This window comes from Dreissena polymorpha, chromosome 4, assembly GCF_020536995.1.
Source record: "Dreissena polymorpha isolate Duluth1 chromosome 4, UMN_Dpol_1.0, whole genome shotgun sequence".
Lineage (NCBI taxonomy): Eukaryota > Metazoa > Mollusca > Bivalvia > Myida > Dreissenidae > Dreissena > Dreissena polymorpha.
The window spans coordinates 54,662,277-54,679,116 of record NC_068358.1 but is presented as its reverse complement, the minus strand read 5'-3'; the positions used below and the strand labels follow the sequence as shown (position 1 = coordinate 54,679,116).

At 35.4% G+C, this 16,840-nt stretch overlaps 1 protein-coding gene across 2 annotated transcripts; it reads right to left on the bottom strand.

Annotated features, from left to right (window-relative positions):
• Positions 1-1,866: 1,866 nt before the first annotated feature.
• On the bottom strand, positions 1,867-14,272 carry LOC127878195 (uncharacterized). Of its 2 annotated transcripts, XM_052424678.1 has the most exons (7): positions 13,764-14,272; positions 9,389-9,491; positions 7,157-7,313; positions 5,872-6,000; positions 5,584-5,719; positions 4,914-5,006; positions 1,867-2,231 (listed from the first exon to the last, which is right to left on the bottom strand). In XM_052424678.1, the coding sequence occupies exons 2-7, from the start codon at positions 9,481-9,483 to the stop codon at positions 1,933-1,935; spliced, it is 909 nt and encodes a 302-aa protein (XP_052280638.1). In that variant the 5' UTR covers positions 9,484-9,491; positions 13,764-14,272; the 3' UTR covers positions 1,867-1,932. The 2 variants fall into 2 exon arrangements, with proteins under 2 accessions (XP_052280638.1, XP_052280639.1); XM_052424679.1 differs by lacking the exons at positions 9,389-9,491; positions 13,764-14,272 and adding an exon at positions 8,521-8,674.
• Between the last annotated feature and the right edge of the window lie 2,568 nt (positions 14,273-16,840).

Sequence of the window (16,840 nt, the reverse complement as noted above, 5' to 3'; positions counted from 1 at the left end):
GTGGTTGGGGGTAGGGGGGAGTGAGAGGAGGGTATAATGTGGGGTGTGGTAATTTATTAGATGTTTAAAAAAAACACTTTTTTTTTGGGGGGGTGGGGGTAGGGGGGGTAGGGGGGAGTGAGAGGGGGGTATAATGTGGGGTGTGGTAATTTATTAGATGTTTAAAAAAAATTGCGGGGGTGGGGAGGTGGGGGTTGATAGGGTTATAATGTGGGTGTGGTAATTTATTAGATGATGTTTAAACAAAAAATTGTGGGTGAGGTGGGGGGGAAATATAGGTTGTATGTGAAGGGACAATGAAAAAAATAACAAATGATCTCACGCTGACATGAACAAATACCCTCTATTAAACATGAAATTTAAACTTATTGCATTTGTTTCCCCTGTATATAAGAAATCAATAATAGTGTATTACCTCCCCTGTCCTGTTTATATCTATATTAATCAACAAAATTAAACATTAACACAATATTTAATATACAAAATATACAAAAAAACACATATTCTGATAATATTTTTACTGATCCACTTTATTTTACTCAAATGATGATGTTTCATTGGACTGATAATTATAGATTTAGGATTACAGACCAGTTGCTTCAGTTATATTGTTCAGAGTTCGCCCTGTTGGCCGCGTTCTTGAGTTATCATCCTAAAACCATTTTACCATTACGAGTCACCGTGACCTTGACCTTTGACCTAGTGACCTCAAAATCAATAGGGGTCATCTGCGAATTATGATCAACGTTCCTATTAAGTTTCATGATCCTAGGCCCAAGCGTTCTTGAGTTATCATCCGGAAACCACCTGGTGGACGGACCGACCGACCGACCGACATGTGCAAAGCAATATACCCCCTCTTCTTCGAAGGGGGGGGGCATAAATATAAACCAGAGTTGCTGCCCATTGTGCAGACTGCATTTAGGGTTAAGGTAAGAGGATTAGGGTTAGTCGGAAGGCTGCTCGGAAGAGTGTCACAAGTGGTTCAGTTTGCACGAAAATGTTTTTGACCACTTGATGTTCTTCTGTCCGAACAACTGTCGCTCATTGTAACTGTCGCTCATTGTGATCCCATAGTGTTAATAGCATGCGTTAATATTCGCTTGGTTGAGTCTATAGTCGTCGTGTTCAACAAAGGCTCAGTCATACAATGGCGAGAAGTATATCAATGCACGCCTTTCCTGTATGGACAAGCTAAGTATGTCTTAGAGGTGAACTGAATTCAAATAATTGTATTAATAACTGAAATTTTGTCAGCAACTGACAACTGTCATATTCCATGAAAAGTTGAACGGACAGAAAAGTGGCAACTATACGATTAGATATTGATGACATAAAAACATGTTTCTGGGTTGAGAAGTGACGAATTTCTGTTTAAATAAATGTCACAATATCACAATAATTAAAAACAACAAATGTTGCATTGAACATGTTTATAACGTGCATTTACAAAAAAATACGCATGTGCACAGATCTTTGGTAAAAACGTTTTCAGTCAGAACCATTGGAAAAACCTTGATAATCAAGATAAAACTTCGTAAAGCAGGTAACTTGCACTGTTCATAAATAATATGTTTTAAACTCACTCAACAAACGCAAATATAATAGTGAATGTCGTGTATGCATTTTAATGTTTTCTTTTTGAATGTTCTATTTGGCGCTATATTTGCGTATGCTAGGAACGACAAAATTCATCAAACACGCGAGTCTAAAACAATATCTTACAGGTTCACATACACGCACACTTACGCGACAGTCTATAGCTATTTTAGTAAAGTATTTAAGACCAATACACATACAAAAGTCATACTTGAAAAATGCCGATCGCAACCTGTTGATAATTCATAAATAATAATCCAATCAGAAAAAACATGCAATTTCTATACAATGTATACAAAACAATTGATAGACAACACAGGTCTATCTATGCCTTTACGACGTTTTCTTGTCCTCTTTCGCCTTTTTTGTACCAGCCTTTGTGGTACTTGTAGTGTTAGCAACCGTACTGTCGTTCTTTGATGTGGCGCTATCCGCCGCGGGTCCGCTTCGTTTGATCTTCAACTTGAAAAGGACGCCATCCCGGTTGAAGGAGTAGTTAGCCACCTCGCGTCTCTCGAGAAGCTCCCACGTGTGCTCGTGCTCCAGGCGGGAAATCATGGGCTCCAGCTTGTCCGCATATTCTTCCACATATTTGATGTATTCCTTGCGCATCACGAAAATGATCAAACCACCTACAGATACACGGATAAAGATAGCAATTGATATAAATAGTCTTTATAGCTTATTAGCAAGTGTATTGCAACGCGATTGTATCATATGACAATCACCTCCAGACTAGATAGTGCGAAAGACATTAGACGACCCGATTCAGTGAGTATATATCGTTAGTGTCCCATGTGAAACACCTAGAACACTGCACATCGTGTTTTACTTCTCACGCAAAGTACAGTAGATCCGAGTTGATTATGTGATCGAACATAGTACCACTGAATAATTGAACCAGTGTGTTAACACGTCAGACCAAGTGCGCAAGATGTTTTACATTACATTTCGATAAAACTTCATTCGTTAAAAGAGATGTCTATGTTTTCAACGCTATAGTCTTCTGTTAAGTGTTGACGGTGTATGTCAGAGTTTGACCTACTTTGAAGCCGTGACTCTTACATAAAAGGTAAACAGTTAAGTGATTATATTTAGGCCCTCTTGCTATACATAGATAAGAACAATCATAAACATAACACGCCGGTGTGTATCGTAATATCTTCATTTATTAAGATGGTGTAATATAGTTTGCATTCAAAGCTGCACTCTAAACGTGAGTGCCGTATCCGAAATCAAGCGTCTTGCAAGACTGTGACGTAGATACTATGCACTTTCATTTTCTTATGTAATGCCACTCCATATTGATTTGTTGGTCATCGGATTTTCCGCACCTATTTTTTCAAAATGGAAAAAAAAATACTGCTCGCACTGATTTTTGTGTCCTTTTGTAACCATAGCGCATGTTTGTTTGTTTTTTAATTTGTGACAAAAAGCAATCTCGCAGAAACGATTTTGACGTTGAATACGAATGCCAAATATAGTGTTGTGTAACTTTTTTAATCGATAACTGGAGAAGATTAAAAATTCGAATGAGACGACCAGAAAAAATGGTTTCCTGCGTGAGCAGCACATGATTCGCTGTCGTGACCGTTTTAACGAATTGCGGTGAAAAGTTGCTGCAGGCAACCCTTATAAATATAAGCACATCTGCTTCGTTCTGTGACTTCTTTAAATGTGTTTGTTCACGTTCAAAATGCAACTATCAGCAGATACCGTTGAAGCATGTTCAATTTGAAACAACATCGGGAAACATGACGTACGATTTTTTATGCATTTTCTTCATCAAATGGGCATATGGAGTGCTATTGCAACATGGTATACCTTTTCACAGCTTTCACTATTTAAAACTTCAAACAAATATAAGCAGCAGTAGGTAGACATGTGTCCCTCACTTAATGATATGGTTATATTTCGTGGTCAAAGGTCATATATAACTTATTCCTGTAAATATGAGGTCGATATACATCGACCTCATATCGTTTAACGTCAATTTGCTGTAGCATCGTTCTGACATGAAATCATATCGGAAGCTTTAACGGCTGCAAATTCAAATAACAGCGCAGAATCTTCATGGAAGAGTTATTCAAAATAAATATATAAACATTATTTTACTAATTGCATTAGAAGATATTTAATTAAAACTTACAAATAATGCTATTCTAGATATGAAAACACTAGCTTTAGACTTGTGTTCTACATTTTAAAGTATAGGTGCTGAAACCTAATTTTAGTGCATTTTTATGTGATAAGTATGTAACTCATAGATATATTATTGCTTGTTTGTACATAGATTATTTTCTTTGTATAAGAATTGATTTGAATGTAAGCTATAGCTGTTTAAACCTGTATCTCTTGTTAATGCAATATTTTTCTATCGAAATGTGATTTTTTTATTCTTCGCTCTTCGCTCGCTCGAGATTTTTCCTGTTTTCAAACAAAAATACAAAAAATTCGCTCGCCTCTTCAACATTTTTATAAAACAAATCCGTAGATCAGCAAATCAATTTGGAGTGGCCTAAAAGTATCATAAATATATTTTATTATAAAAAGAATACATGCAAACCTGCATTTCGCTCATAAAAAAATAATTAAATATAATTAAACAATTTTATAAAACCTGTAAGTTGGATAGAGATTATTTAATAACAGCAATAATTAAACAATGTACAATAAAATACCAGTTCATTTAATGTTAAAAAACGGTTTGTGTTCGGTCTTTCAAAACCATAATTCGGTCAACATCCTAGAAAATGATATTCATGAGTCATGTGGTTTCCCCTTTGTTTTCTGTTTACTCAATTGAACATCGACTATGAAATCGATTGCGAGAATGAAATCTTAGAGGATATTGACTTGTCCATAAATAGGAGCAGGTGTTCCGTAACTGTTGAAAAATATAATTGCGTCTGCGATTTAGTAAAACAAGTCAATTATCGTATTGCAGGTTCGATGAAATGGTTATGTTCAAAAAAATACCTGTCATAGTTGCTAAAAATGTACTTTCGCTCTTCCTATATTCTATGAAGAAGTAGAGAAACTCTTACTGACTAGCATCCAATGTAAATAGAATAAACCATATAACATCTTTAGTCTTGGTTTTACTGCAACCCACAAGTTTTGAAGGAAATCGTACACGCTTTTTAGGAAGAATTTAAGTACGGTTTAGATAAGTTTCTCGCAAACTCTGAAAGAGTTACTGTTTTAAACGCAATGTTTTTGGCTATTTGCGAAGCTTTGAATTGCTATCCATATACTATACGACTTCGGAAAGATTCTGACTTTGAACGGGACTGACTGGACTTATACCATACCGGTCTTGACTATTCGCGCCATTTCCTGCAGCCCGCTGCAGGGTATATGACCTTCACCGAATCCTCCCGAACAGACTGCGCAGTCGTAAATACCTGAAAGTAGTTTGTCTTGGTGATGTACGTATCTCCAAACGGGATATAACGTCATATTTAACTCGACTGCATCATTGCACGTTCACTTGGTTCACTAATAAGTGTAAGTGCACTTGGTAAACCAATAATTTCACGTGAGCATGGACGTATTCTTTACTTTATCATATCATCCTTTCACAAAGCAGCTCATTCGTGGCTAGGCGCATATTTCAAACCCATAGAAGACACACACAATGCAATGACAAGTAACCAAGTGGCAAACGCAGGACATACCGATCCTTAAATTGCCATACACAATGTTTTTAATTTTAAGTATATTGAAGTTAAGCATTTAATATAAACCAACTGTCTTCGTCTACATTTTAGTTCAGATACACAACTATACCAATAAATTGAACACATACAGATTTACGTTCATCTTTATCACAACCAAACAGTAATCTTACGTTGTCAATTAAAACATGTTTAAATGACATAAGATTTTGTATTAATTATATGGTAAACTAGTTGTATGCATGTACACTCAGACTGTTCTCATGCATTTCTTTATTATCTGAATCGCTAGGCAGTTGCTTACCATCTTCAATTGACAGTGTTTTGTCACCAACGAATTCTTTGTACACGTGTTTATAGATATTCTTCTTCAGGCACTGTTTAAGCATTCCAGCCGCAGGATCGACACCGTCGATGGACTTAAAGCCATATTGTGAAAGCTGAAACAGGTAACCTTACAAGTTAAATATGATTGCAATATAATGTCTCCGGTGTGGAATTTACACGCGATCTTAGCTGAACCTTAACAATATTATAATTGCTATTATAACTATTATTAGTGTTATAATTATTAATATTATATTATTATTACCTCTTCCCCTACGCGACCAGTTCCACACGCAAGGTCTATTATGCGGACCTTGTCGCGTTTCTCAGTAAAGCACTCGGCAACCTCTTCCGCCACGATCGTTGGTCCATTGTAAACGCCAGGTTCTAGATCCTTCAAGTATACAAGTTTGCAATTGCAGTAGCATACATCACATACTTAAACAATTAGTGATACAAATAATTAATATTAATGTACTAGAGAGAATGCCGCAACTTGCTATGTAAATGCAAATCAAACAATGTGTGTTTTATGCAAACAAGGCGAGGAAACTAACAACTATCGTTTAGCTGGGATGTCATACGTACGTCTGCATGCATATAATTTTTATAACTTATAACACGTCTTAAAATAAATACATCGCCAAAAATACTAGAATGTTTCATATTACTTCATCTCAACCTAGTTGAATGGCAAATAATGTTTAATTACGAAGGTATCTATAATAGAGATTCTTATTCCCAATTCTTCCTTTACATATTTGCATATGTTTATAATTTCGGGTTTACATGTCAATCAACTAAAGATCTTAAAAAACAGACGGGATAATAAAGTGAATACTTTTGATATCTTGTGTTATATCTGAAGGTAGCAAAGGCATATGCAAATGAGTAAATGGAATTCATTCCATGTGTGTCAACCAATGTTTACTAACAACACGTTACAATGCATACTGGTATGTTGTATCATCATCAAACGGCTCACTTGCTACTTCATGAAAACTGTAGTCTAAACAAGAAATATATGTTAAGTGTTCTGAATAATTAGAGAACTATTACTGCGATTTTACCAACATTTTAAGCTGTAATTTGGGCTAACATTGGAATGTGACCTTACCACATGCGAACGTTGAATTTTTGCGAAAGTAAGGACACAAGCCTGCGACGTAACCAAATCATATACATATGTTTTGTTACCAATTTAGTCTACAGTTTTACAATGGTTTATTCGATACGTAAGATTACTGTACATTCAATATAAAAAGCTCAGTCCTTACCAAAAATATATACATAATAAGCTGCATTTCTTCTCTATGTAAAATGTAAGTCTATGATCTTCCCAAAGCATACAAATCTGCATCTCTGCTCATTTAAAAAAATTCTCTGAATAAACCAAGACAATTTTCATTCTGCGATCTTACCAAGTCATGTTGTTGATATTTGCCTATTGCAAATGGAGGTCCATACAAAATCAGATTGCTGAATCTTTGCCTCGTGATAATATAAGTATCTGACCTTAACCATCGTCTAACCGATATCCTTGACCTTACCAAGTCATATTGCTGAGTGTCTGCCCAATGGGAATAGTAGTCGGCAACTTCTTCCGGCGTCATTCCCTTCCGGTGTGCCCGGTAATTGGCCATGTACTTCGCCATGAACTCGCGTGTTTTCTTCTGCTCCACCTCGTCTTCGTCCCCAGAACTCATACTGGAGAAAAACGAGAGCCTTGATTAGAGTCGCGTTCTGATAAACCTGGGCATAATGCATGTGCGTAAAGTGTCGTCCCAGATTAGCCTGTGCAGTCCGCACAGGCTAATCAGGGACGATACGTTCCGCTTTTATGTAATTCTTCGTTTAAATGAAGTCTCTGCTTAGCAAAAAATCCAATTTATGCGGAAAGTGACGTCCCTGATCAGCCTGTGCGAACTGCACAGGCTTATCTGGGACGACACTTTACACATATGCATTTTTCCCAGTTTACTCAGAACGCGACTCATATGTCAGATAGGGTATTAATCATGTTGACATTAGGAGCATAATTTTGACAGGCATTAATTGTATCATATAAGTTTAATCATGCTTAAACAATGGTAAATTACGTACATATCTAGAGCAATGCCCTCCCGAGTTTCTGTTTAAAAGTGTTTTTTATTTACCAAATGTAAACATGACGTTGGTCAGGTGATTTTTTTAAATATGTAAATGTATGGTTTAACATCCGTTTCCAAAGTACGTGGATTACTTAATAAAGATCACCTGTAACATACATTGAAATTATATATGCGTAATACATTGTTAATTGCTTTCTCGGTGGTTCGTAAGAGGCTTATCAGTTTCACAAACAGTTCCTGTACGTACGGGTGTATATCATAGACATAAGAAGACATGTCCTTGATGTATTCATACCATGTGTCTACGAATGTTACTCATCTTTTTCACTTGTATATATGTATTTCCAGTATTTGGATACGTTTCTTTCTATCGTAAAGATGCTGTATTTTCATAACGAAGAATGTGAGTAGTAAAAAAGGTTCAAGTTAGGTGATTTTCATTAGCAGATAATGTGTTAACATCTTGTGTCGAAAATTAGCATAGCAGCTGTTAAAAAACGCTTAATTAACAGACGCGATGATACTGATAATTTGGGTAAATTCAATGTTGATTTTATATGAAGATTATGAGAAATGGTGTAAACAATGTGTTCTCAGTAAAATTAAAGCATATACAGTTTCATCAGTAAAAAAAAGGCATCTTCTTGTTTCTGACTTAATAACGTTAATTCATGTACCTATGAATAACACTTGTTTAAATTTTAGATCAGTACTTGCGGCAAAAATTAACTCGCGAAAAACACCAGTTTCAATCATATGTAGGCACGTGTATATGTACATACTAAAGGAAACGCATATATTACCTGTTTCGTTCGTGGGTACAATCCATGTTTGTTTAGAGTTTTCCGTCCACATTAAAAAAGTATTTGCAAAATGTTCTAAATTTACACTATTCGCAAGTTTACACGCCAATATTCATATCGCTAGTCGAGCATATCGGCAACTTACAACAGAGCGGAGCTCTTATTAAAGGAGGATTTCTCAATCGGCTGTGCTTATCAGCAGTGAAAATGTTTCACTGTACGGTGTTCTATTAAAGACATGTATACAAAGGCCATACTAAGGGGCAATGTTGGTTTATATGACAACTCTTAATATAAGTGTTTGTGTTGCAGCCTATGTGTGTAGGAGAAATAAAATGAACACTTCAAACACATGCATAAGGAAAACAATAATGAAACGGATTTAAAGGCGCCGTAAAAGAAAAGATGCTTTGACGACAGAACAGGATATATATGTACCCCCCCCCCCCCCAAAAAAAAAAGAAAAGAAAAAAAGGGTTCATTATTATAAAAGGTCATTTTGTATTTTTGAAACGCAGTTTATACTATACAATTACATTATCTGTAATATAAACATCGAATTGTCTGCGGTTTTAGCTTTTCAAACTCATTCATAACAACGAGCGAAAAAAACAGTCGACATATTGACACATGAACATTTTCTAGACTTAAGTCCGACATTACAACAATAAAGATGGTTATATAAAAGGTCAAAATCACTATATCTGATGGGAAAAAATGCGTGATCATAAATATTGCCTTCAAGCAATATGTCTGGAATTTCTCAATAAATAAGGTGCTGTTGTATGTACTGGCAACAATAACCACAAAACAAATGTGGTAAATATTTATGATAAAGCAGCAAAAGTATTGATTTTTCGTTACTTACCTTTTGTAATAGTTGCTGTTGTAGCAAAACCAATTGGTTTTGGCTTTCCGCGGCTTTGGTTTGCTTTCCATTGTGTGTAAAGGACTCGTCAGCATTGATGTATCTGCAAGCCAACAAGAAACTTCAACAGACTACATATATTTGTAAGATCAAGTTTCTGAATGATGTATGAATCAAAAGACTTTTTACAAGAAATGCAAGAGTTTGCGACTTAAAAAGATATATAATAATTTTCAGGGAAGAATAAAATGATATAAAAAGTAATTGAAAACGATTAAATTTGTTGATATAATTAATAATGCATAAGTTTGTTCCATTCCGTTTTTCTTGGAATCGTATGACAAAAATACTTTTTGTAATGCAGTTGATTTCCACAAAAGAATATGATATGGTTATTAGTGATTTTAAGTCGGTTTGCTGATGGCTTCACACTTATATATTTAGCAGTTTTTACTTATACTCTTAGACTAAATTGAAGTGGTAGATATCCGTGCCAAATCTCTTCTTCGAGAAAAATTGTTTTGATTTTCAGATGATGTATTATTTAATTCAATTATGGTGTTTTTGTGAGACCAGATACAAATTTAATTCATATACATGAACTAGTAACAACAAACTTCTTGACCAAATGTTTGATTCGCGTATGTTTCTAGTTGCTCATTTATATTGTTGATGTTGTAGAATAAAATGTTATTTAAATTTATAAGCATTTGTTTTCCAGGGACACTGTTTCCACACAAGCGGGGCTTATTGTAATGACACTTCTAATACAGAAATTATTTAGTGTTTTTTTTCTTCAAAATGATGAAAACAATTATGCCACGTGTTTGTTCATTTGCTTAAAAGAGTAATATTGATAAAGCAAATGTTTAATCTACTATGCAATTTTTCTTCACAATATGAAAATCGTAATTAACATGTGCATTAAAAAAGACAAACAAAGACGTGACTTAAAAGATCAGTATGTCCACCGTTTATAAAATATATTTTTATAGATAAATACGTTAACTCGCGTATTTCAAAATATATTTACCGTGTTCGCAATACAGTCACTAATGCCTACAAGATGTTTGGCCCATTTATTTACGCGTTCACGTTCCGATACTTTCGTGTTTCCACTGCCTTGGTCGGAATTAAGGTACACTAAATTTCTACCCAACCTGTCAAATGGACTATTTCTCAAAGCGGGGCTATCACTATAAACAACTATCAATTTTTAATATTGTCAAGATTTGAATCCCGTGCGGCACGAAATTTACTCGTTAAATAATCGATATCAGTGAACGGTAAAAAGATAAGTTGGGGTCGTTTATTTCCACAATTACGGTCTTCCAAAGGAATTAAATCGTTAAACACAGCCTATAAACGTTGGTAGGACACTTGCCACTAAAATAATTAGCATGAAAGTCCATTGACATCACCAGCAGTGGTCGGTACAGATGATCATGAATAATGTATGAGTACTAATGAGTGTTGTGGGTGATGGAGAAATAGTGTACATGTACATGAAAATTTCTCATGAATACAAACTTAATTAATTAATTTATATATCTCTTTATTTATGTATTGTTTATTTATTTATTTATTGATTGATGTTGTTATTATTATAGTTGTTTTTTAGTTTATTAAACATAAAATATTTATTTCCGTAAATATAGACAATTTAGCAAAAAAATGAAATATATTGACATCGCCGACTTTTCGCGCAAATGTTTTACGATACTTTGTCTTATTAGTTAATAAAAGTATCGGTTTAAACTCAGAAATCGAAACTGACGTTCGTTTTTTTAACTTCAAATATAACCTTGTAAATACTTTTTTCGAAAACGCGTGTCATCTACGTGTTTGTTTGTTGTTTTTTTACTTTAACGATGATATCAGTAATGTGTAAATCATACAGACAAAACCTTATCGTCTCGAAAATCTTAAACACACACAAGACACAAAGTGATAACGCAAAACAATTGCTGTCATAAATTTATGTGACAACATTCATTTTAAAAGTGCGCAGTTACTTGAAACTGTTTCTCAGAACTTCTGGAACTTCCTGTTTATTTAATTGGAAATAAAAACACGGAAAAACTATTAGTTTCCAATAATTGCAGACCATTAAGTTTTTTACGAGGCTTGTCAATGTATCAAATTACTCGTACCACGTTGTTTTGTTGTAAATAATGGTCTGCTGCTATGCACGAGCGAACTGTTGCCTCCCACAATGCAACTTTCCTTTAAAAAAAACCTTGAACGAATTCCATTTCCGGTTCTGCCTCGTTTTCATTCGGTATTTATCGGACTTTAACCCGACTGTTTCAAGCTATAAATTCGAGTAAAAAAACATGAATGAATATTGATAATGCAATCCAAAATCCATATTTAAAAAAGATGCGCAAGTTGCAGTATTGGTCCAATGCAACAACAGCTAGACACTCCCTTGCGTTTATATTTAAAGGCCAGACAAACCAGAGCTGTATGTATTGATCAATTGTGAACAACAAGATATTCAAGATAAAGTACGGCATTCGACATTTATGTCAAAGAAAGTAAAATTAAACCAAATATCGGTATGTTCAGCGATAGAAAATTAACATATTCATAAGTAGTAACACAAATTGAACAAATACCACACTTAAATCATGTTGTGATGCCCGTGTTTGTGGTAGTAGTATAAATAGTAGTAGTTGCAGTAGTATTAGTAGAAAAAGATACAGTAGTAGAATAAGTATTATCATTGATATTATTATTATTATTATTATTATTATTACGGTATTGTTATTATTATTATTATTATTAGTAGTAGTAGTAGTAGTAGTAGTAGTAGTAGTAGTAGTAGTAGTAGTAGTTGTAGTAGTAGTAGTAGTAGTAGTAGTAGTAGTAGTAGTAGTCGTAGTAGTAGTAGTAGTAGTAGTAGAAGTAGTAGTAGTAGTAGTAGTAGTAGTAGTAGTAGTAGTAGTAGTATGTAGTAGTAGTAGAAGAAGTAGTAGCAGCAATAGTTAAACTAAATTTAGATTCACATCGTACATGCATGATTTACATGCTGGCGAATTCGACTGTACAGACATTTTCGATTTCAGAATTAAATATCTAGCTTATTTAAAGCGAGATTATACGATTTTGTCAAATTTTTATTTATTTATATAAAATGTGTAAAAGACTTATTAAACATATAGCTAGTTCAATATAAATTGAAATAAAAGTAAAGAAGAACATGCGTCGAAAATGCGAAATAGGCCAGATGTTTAATTCTGAAATCGAAAATGTCTGTACAGTCGAATTCGCCAGCATGTAAATCATGCATGTACGATGTGAATCTAAATTTAGTTTAACGGTTTATTTTAAATTCCTGCAACGATATCTATTCATACGACACACAAACACTAACTAAATAGACGAATGCTTCGGTTATCGTCGGAAAATATGTACGAAATAATTATCTTCGTCACAATCGGCTCGAGGCGCTTATATGTCTTGCTGCATTTTATGAAATTCGTCTTCAATGTATAATTTGTCTTGCCTTTTTTGTGTAATTGTAACATATTTTATCAATATGTTACAATTTAACACATATACAAAATCGTATAATCTCGCTTTAAGGCATAATAAGTGATTTTTTGTAAGTAACATAAATATTCAAAATCAACCACACTACATATCTAGCGTTGAAATTTAGGCAATTGCTACAAGGATCATTCATTTTTAATGTGTCAGCATTATTTTTTCGAAATATTGTACGAAATATTCGTTGATTTTGAGTATTTATGTTACTTTAATAGTTATTATATTGATTTACTAGTTGTGTAGCTCTGTCTAAGAGTTCGCTTCTTTTAATCAATCTTGTACGTTTTATTGATGAATATTTCATTACAACTATTAACTGAAATGTTAAATGGTTTCTAAAGTTTACTAAGTACGCGGTATAAAATAATCTATACAAGTGTGCCCAAACAAATGTACGACTATTGGATTTATATAGATACATTTCTCCTCACTTCTATAGAAAAATTGAACAGTTATAGTTAACATCCGGGTGAATGACATACTTGATAAAGAATAACACATGTAAAATGTTAAAATGAGTCGTGTTCTGAGGAAACTGGGCATAATGCATGTGCGTAAAGTGTCGTCCCAGATTAGCCTGTACAGTCCGCACAGGCTAATCAGGGACGACACTTTCCGCCTAAATTGGATTTTGTTAAGAAGCGACTTTATATAAACGAAAAATGTCATAACAGCGGAAAGTGTCGTCCCTGGTTAGCCTGTGCGGACTGCACAGGCTAATCTGGGACGACACTTTACGCACATGCATTATGCCCAGTTTTCTCAGAACGCGGCTCAAATAATTAACATTGGTTTTACAAATTTAAGTAAGCTGACTTACCTGGTTTGCAAGCGTTCTAGAAAATATTGCGCATTTGTAGAATTCGTCCCCTGCTGTTCAATGAAGTTATCAGTCGTCTCGATCTTGAAGACCCGTCGTATCCGAACGGGATAATGGAATTAAATGTCAGCGTCCTCTGTATGTCGCTAATTGTTTTGTTCCAAGATATCGCTATGTCGATACCTTCCTGAAAATCACGGACCGCCTTGCGGGAATCTGCATCACGCGAGCAAGAGGGATGATTATCTCGTGGGCGATCGCGGATCCATCACTCATTTCGAATTCAGGCATGTTTGTCAATGAATTCAGCCGGCGACATTGGCAACAAAGTGGCAATCGATTACTAGGTGGTTCACAAAATATGTTTTCTGTTTTGTTTCATTTATTGGGAAAACATGGGTTCGTATGTCCGTGGTGTCCTTATCCAGAACAATACGGATCTTTGCATTTTCCACTAATACATAAAAGTGTTGGTCTAGTTTTAGGAGACGGTCACGGCGATTTCTAGAAAGAAATTGCAACTGAACATTTTTATAAGCATGGTTCAACAAATTTGCTTCACTGGAAATTGTAACAAATTAGCAACTCTTGCCAGCATTTCATTTTAAAATATATCAAGACCAAACGAAATTTGGGAGGGGGCACCGATATATTGCAATTACTCTGTCGGTCGGTTTGTTGGTCGGCCCGCATAAAATGTTTCAAATTTGATGAGTAAAGTACCTCCTCATTTCTCAAGCGATTAATTTGAAGTTCGAATCAGTCATCTCCGTGACGTGTAGCCGTGCAAGACAATTTTCTATCTGAGCTTTTTACCATTCTACAAAGCTGAAACAGCGATGCGGATATATTCGTAATTTGTATAACAAGTTAACCAGTTAAATTTATTAGTTTCATTTATTTTCCTATTTTGCCTCCGCTCCGTCCCTCAATCAATTATTTGAAGAATGTGATTTTACGGAAAGTCTACTTTCAACTTATGCATTGGGTTAGGTTAAAGGTGTGTTAACCATTTTGTAAGTAGCTGTTTAACCAAGCTTTTCACCTTAAATGACCTTTTACTAAACGCAAACAGACCCAAATTAATACTCTCAATTATTCCATTGGCTGATATGAGCACAATCGCCAAGAACATTGGCAACATAACCGCTTCTTTGTAGTATAGGATGTAACACTGTTCAGTGTACAGAGATTGTTCAGTGTAGAGACATGAGGACTACTCTGTTCCAAGGGGCAGAATCAACGAGGTTTTCAGGGGTTTACACAATGGGTCGACAGAATGTTATCACAGAACTTGATTTGCATAAAAGACAGTTTTTCTTGCGGTTTGTGTCGATAACTTGAGGTATAAGAATCAATCCTTGGATACGTCTGAAATCGGTGACATAATTTCACGTTGCGTGAAACAAAATCATGTACAATGAATGAAGTAAAAATTGATTTTTTTTAGCAAGAACACATGCTTATTAAATAAAGTAATTCTGATGTATTTCACATTACCATAAGCAGCATAAAAATCTGTCTTTTATGCACTTGTTGAAATTCTTAAGAAAACTTGTTTATCAAAGTTATTTGAAATAAAGCACCACTTACCGTCGTGTATAAATCAATTAAAGTTAAACAGTGAACACCAAAAAGTCACGTGATCCTGCACCCTGGTTCATGTCCAAACGAAATCTAGGCACATTTTGGCCCAGTTACAATTACTGATTACCGGTAAATTCCATCACCATGACTTTCAGGGTCAGCGCTGGGTAAGTAAATGTCAGGGGAATACACAATATACTATCAATAAACGCCTTATGTTGATAACAAAGTATTGCTTTTAAAATATCAAATAACACGAATTTTAGAGACAAACACGAATGAAAAGCTATCAATTAATGCTATTCGTATTGTATTGTGAGACAAAACTATCGACATACGGTAGTGTACGGGGGCATAGAGGTGACATTCACTTCTCTTTTTTTAAATTGCTCTCCTCTTTTTTCTATCTCGTGTCCACGAGTAAGCTATGTCGTGGCCACGAAATAGAAAAAAGAGGAGTGCAAAACTAAATCAAAGCGGCGTACAATTAAAAAAAGAGCGGTGCAGTAAATAAAGGCAGAGCGCATTAAATAAAAGAGGAGAGAATTTTCGTCATCTCGAGATCCCGAGTTAGTCAGCCAATCAAATGTTGCGTAACATGTGTATTCTATACGCATATATATAGCTGGTCAAAGCAGGCAATGCTCTGATATAACATAACATACTACTATTAGTACTACTATTACTGCTTCTAGTACTGCTGCTGTTGTTGTTGTTGCTGCTGTTACTACTACTACTACTACTACTACTACTACTACTACTACTACTACTACTACTACTACTACTACTACTACTACTACCGCTACTACTTCTGCTGCTGCTGCTACTACTACTACTTCTACTACTACTACTACTACTACTGCTACTACTACTACTACTACTACGACTTCTACGACTACTACTACTACTACTACTACTACTACTACTACTACTACTACTACTACTACTACTACTTCTACTACTACTACTACTACTACTACTACTACTACTACTACTACTACTACTTCTACTACTACTACTACTACTACTACGAAAACTACTGATACTACTTTTACTACTACTACTACAACTACTACGACTTCCATTTTGACGACGACGACGTACGACCAACGGACGACCGACAACCGACCGATGGACGACGACCGACGGACGACCGATGTTTTGAAGAGGGACGACCGACGGACGACGCTGGATGGTCGACCGACGGACGACCGGTTGACGGACGATGGACGACCGACGGACGCCGCCGGATGGACGACCGATGGACGACGACCGGAGGACGGACGATGGACGACCGACAGTCGACCGACTGACGACCGGACGACGACCGACGGACGACGACGATGACTACGACGACGACGACTACTACTATTTCTACTTCTACTACTACTACTACTACTACTACTACTACTACTACTACTACTTCTACTACTACTACTACTACTACTGCTACTACTACTACAACTACTACTACTACTACTACTACTACT

Bases quoted from the DNA above. Each gene is read 5' to 3' on its own strand.
- LOC127878195 (XM_052424678.1), bottom strand. From the start codon at position 9,483: ATGCTGACGAGTCCTTTACACACAATGGAAAGCAAACCAAAGCCGCGG. The intron at 5,720-5,871 runs GTAATAATAATA...TACCTGTTTCAG, and splicing joins CTGGTCGCGTAGGGGAAGAG to CTTTCACAATATGGCTTTAA. The intron at 2,232-4,913 runs GTATGGTATAAG...GTGTATCTGTAG, and splicing joins GGCGCGAATAGTCAAGACCG to GTGGTTTGATCATTTTCGTG.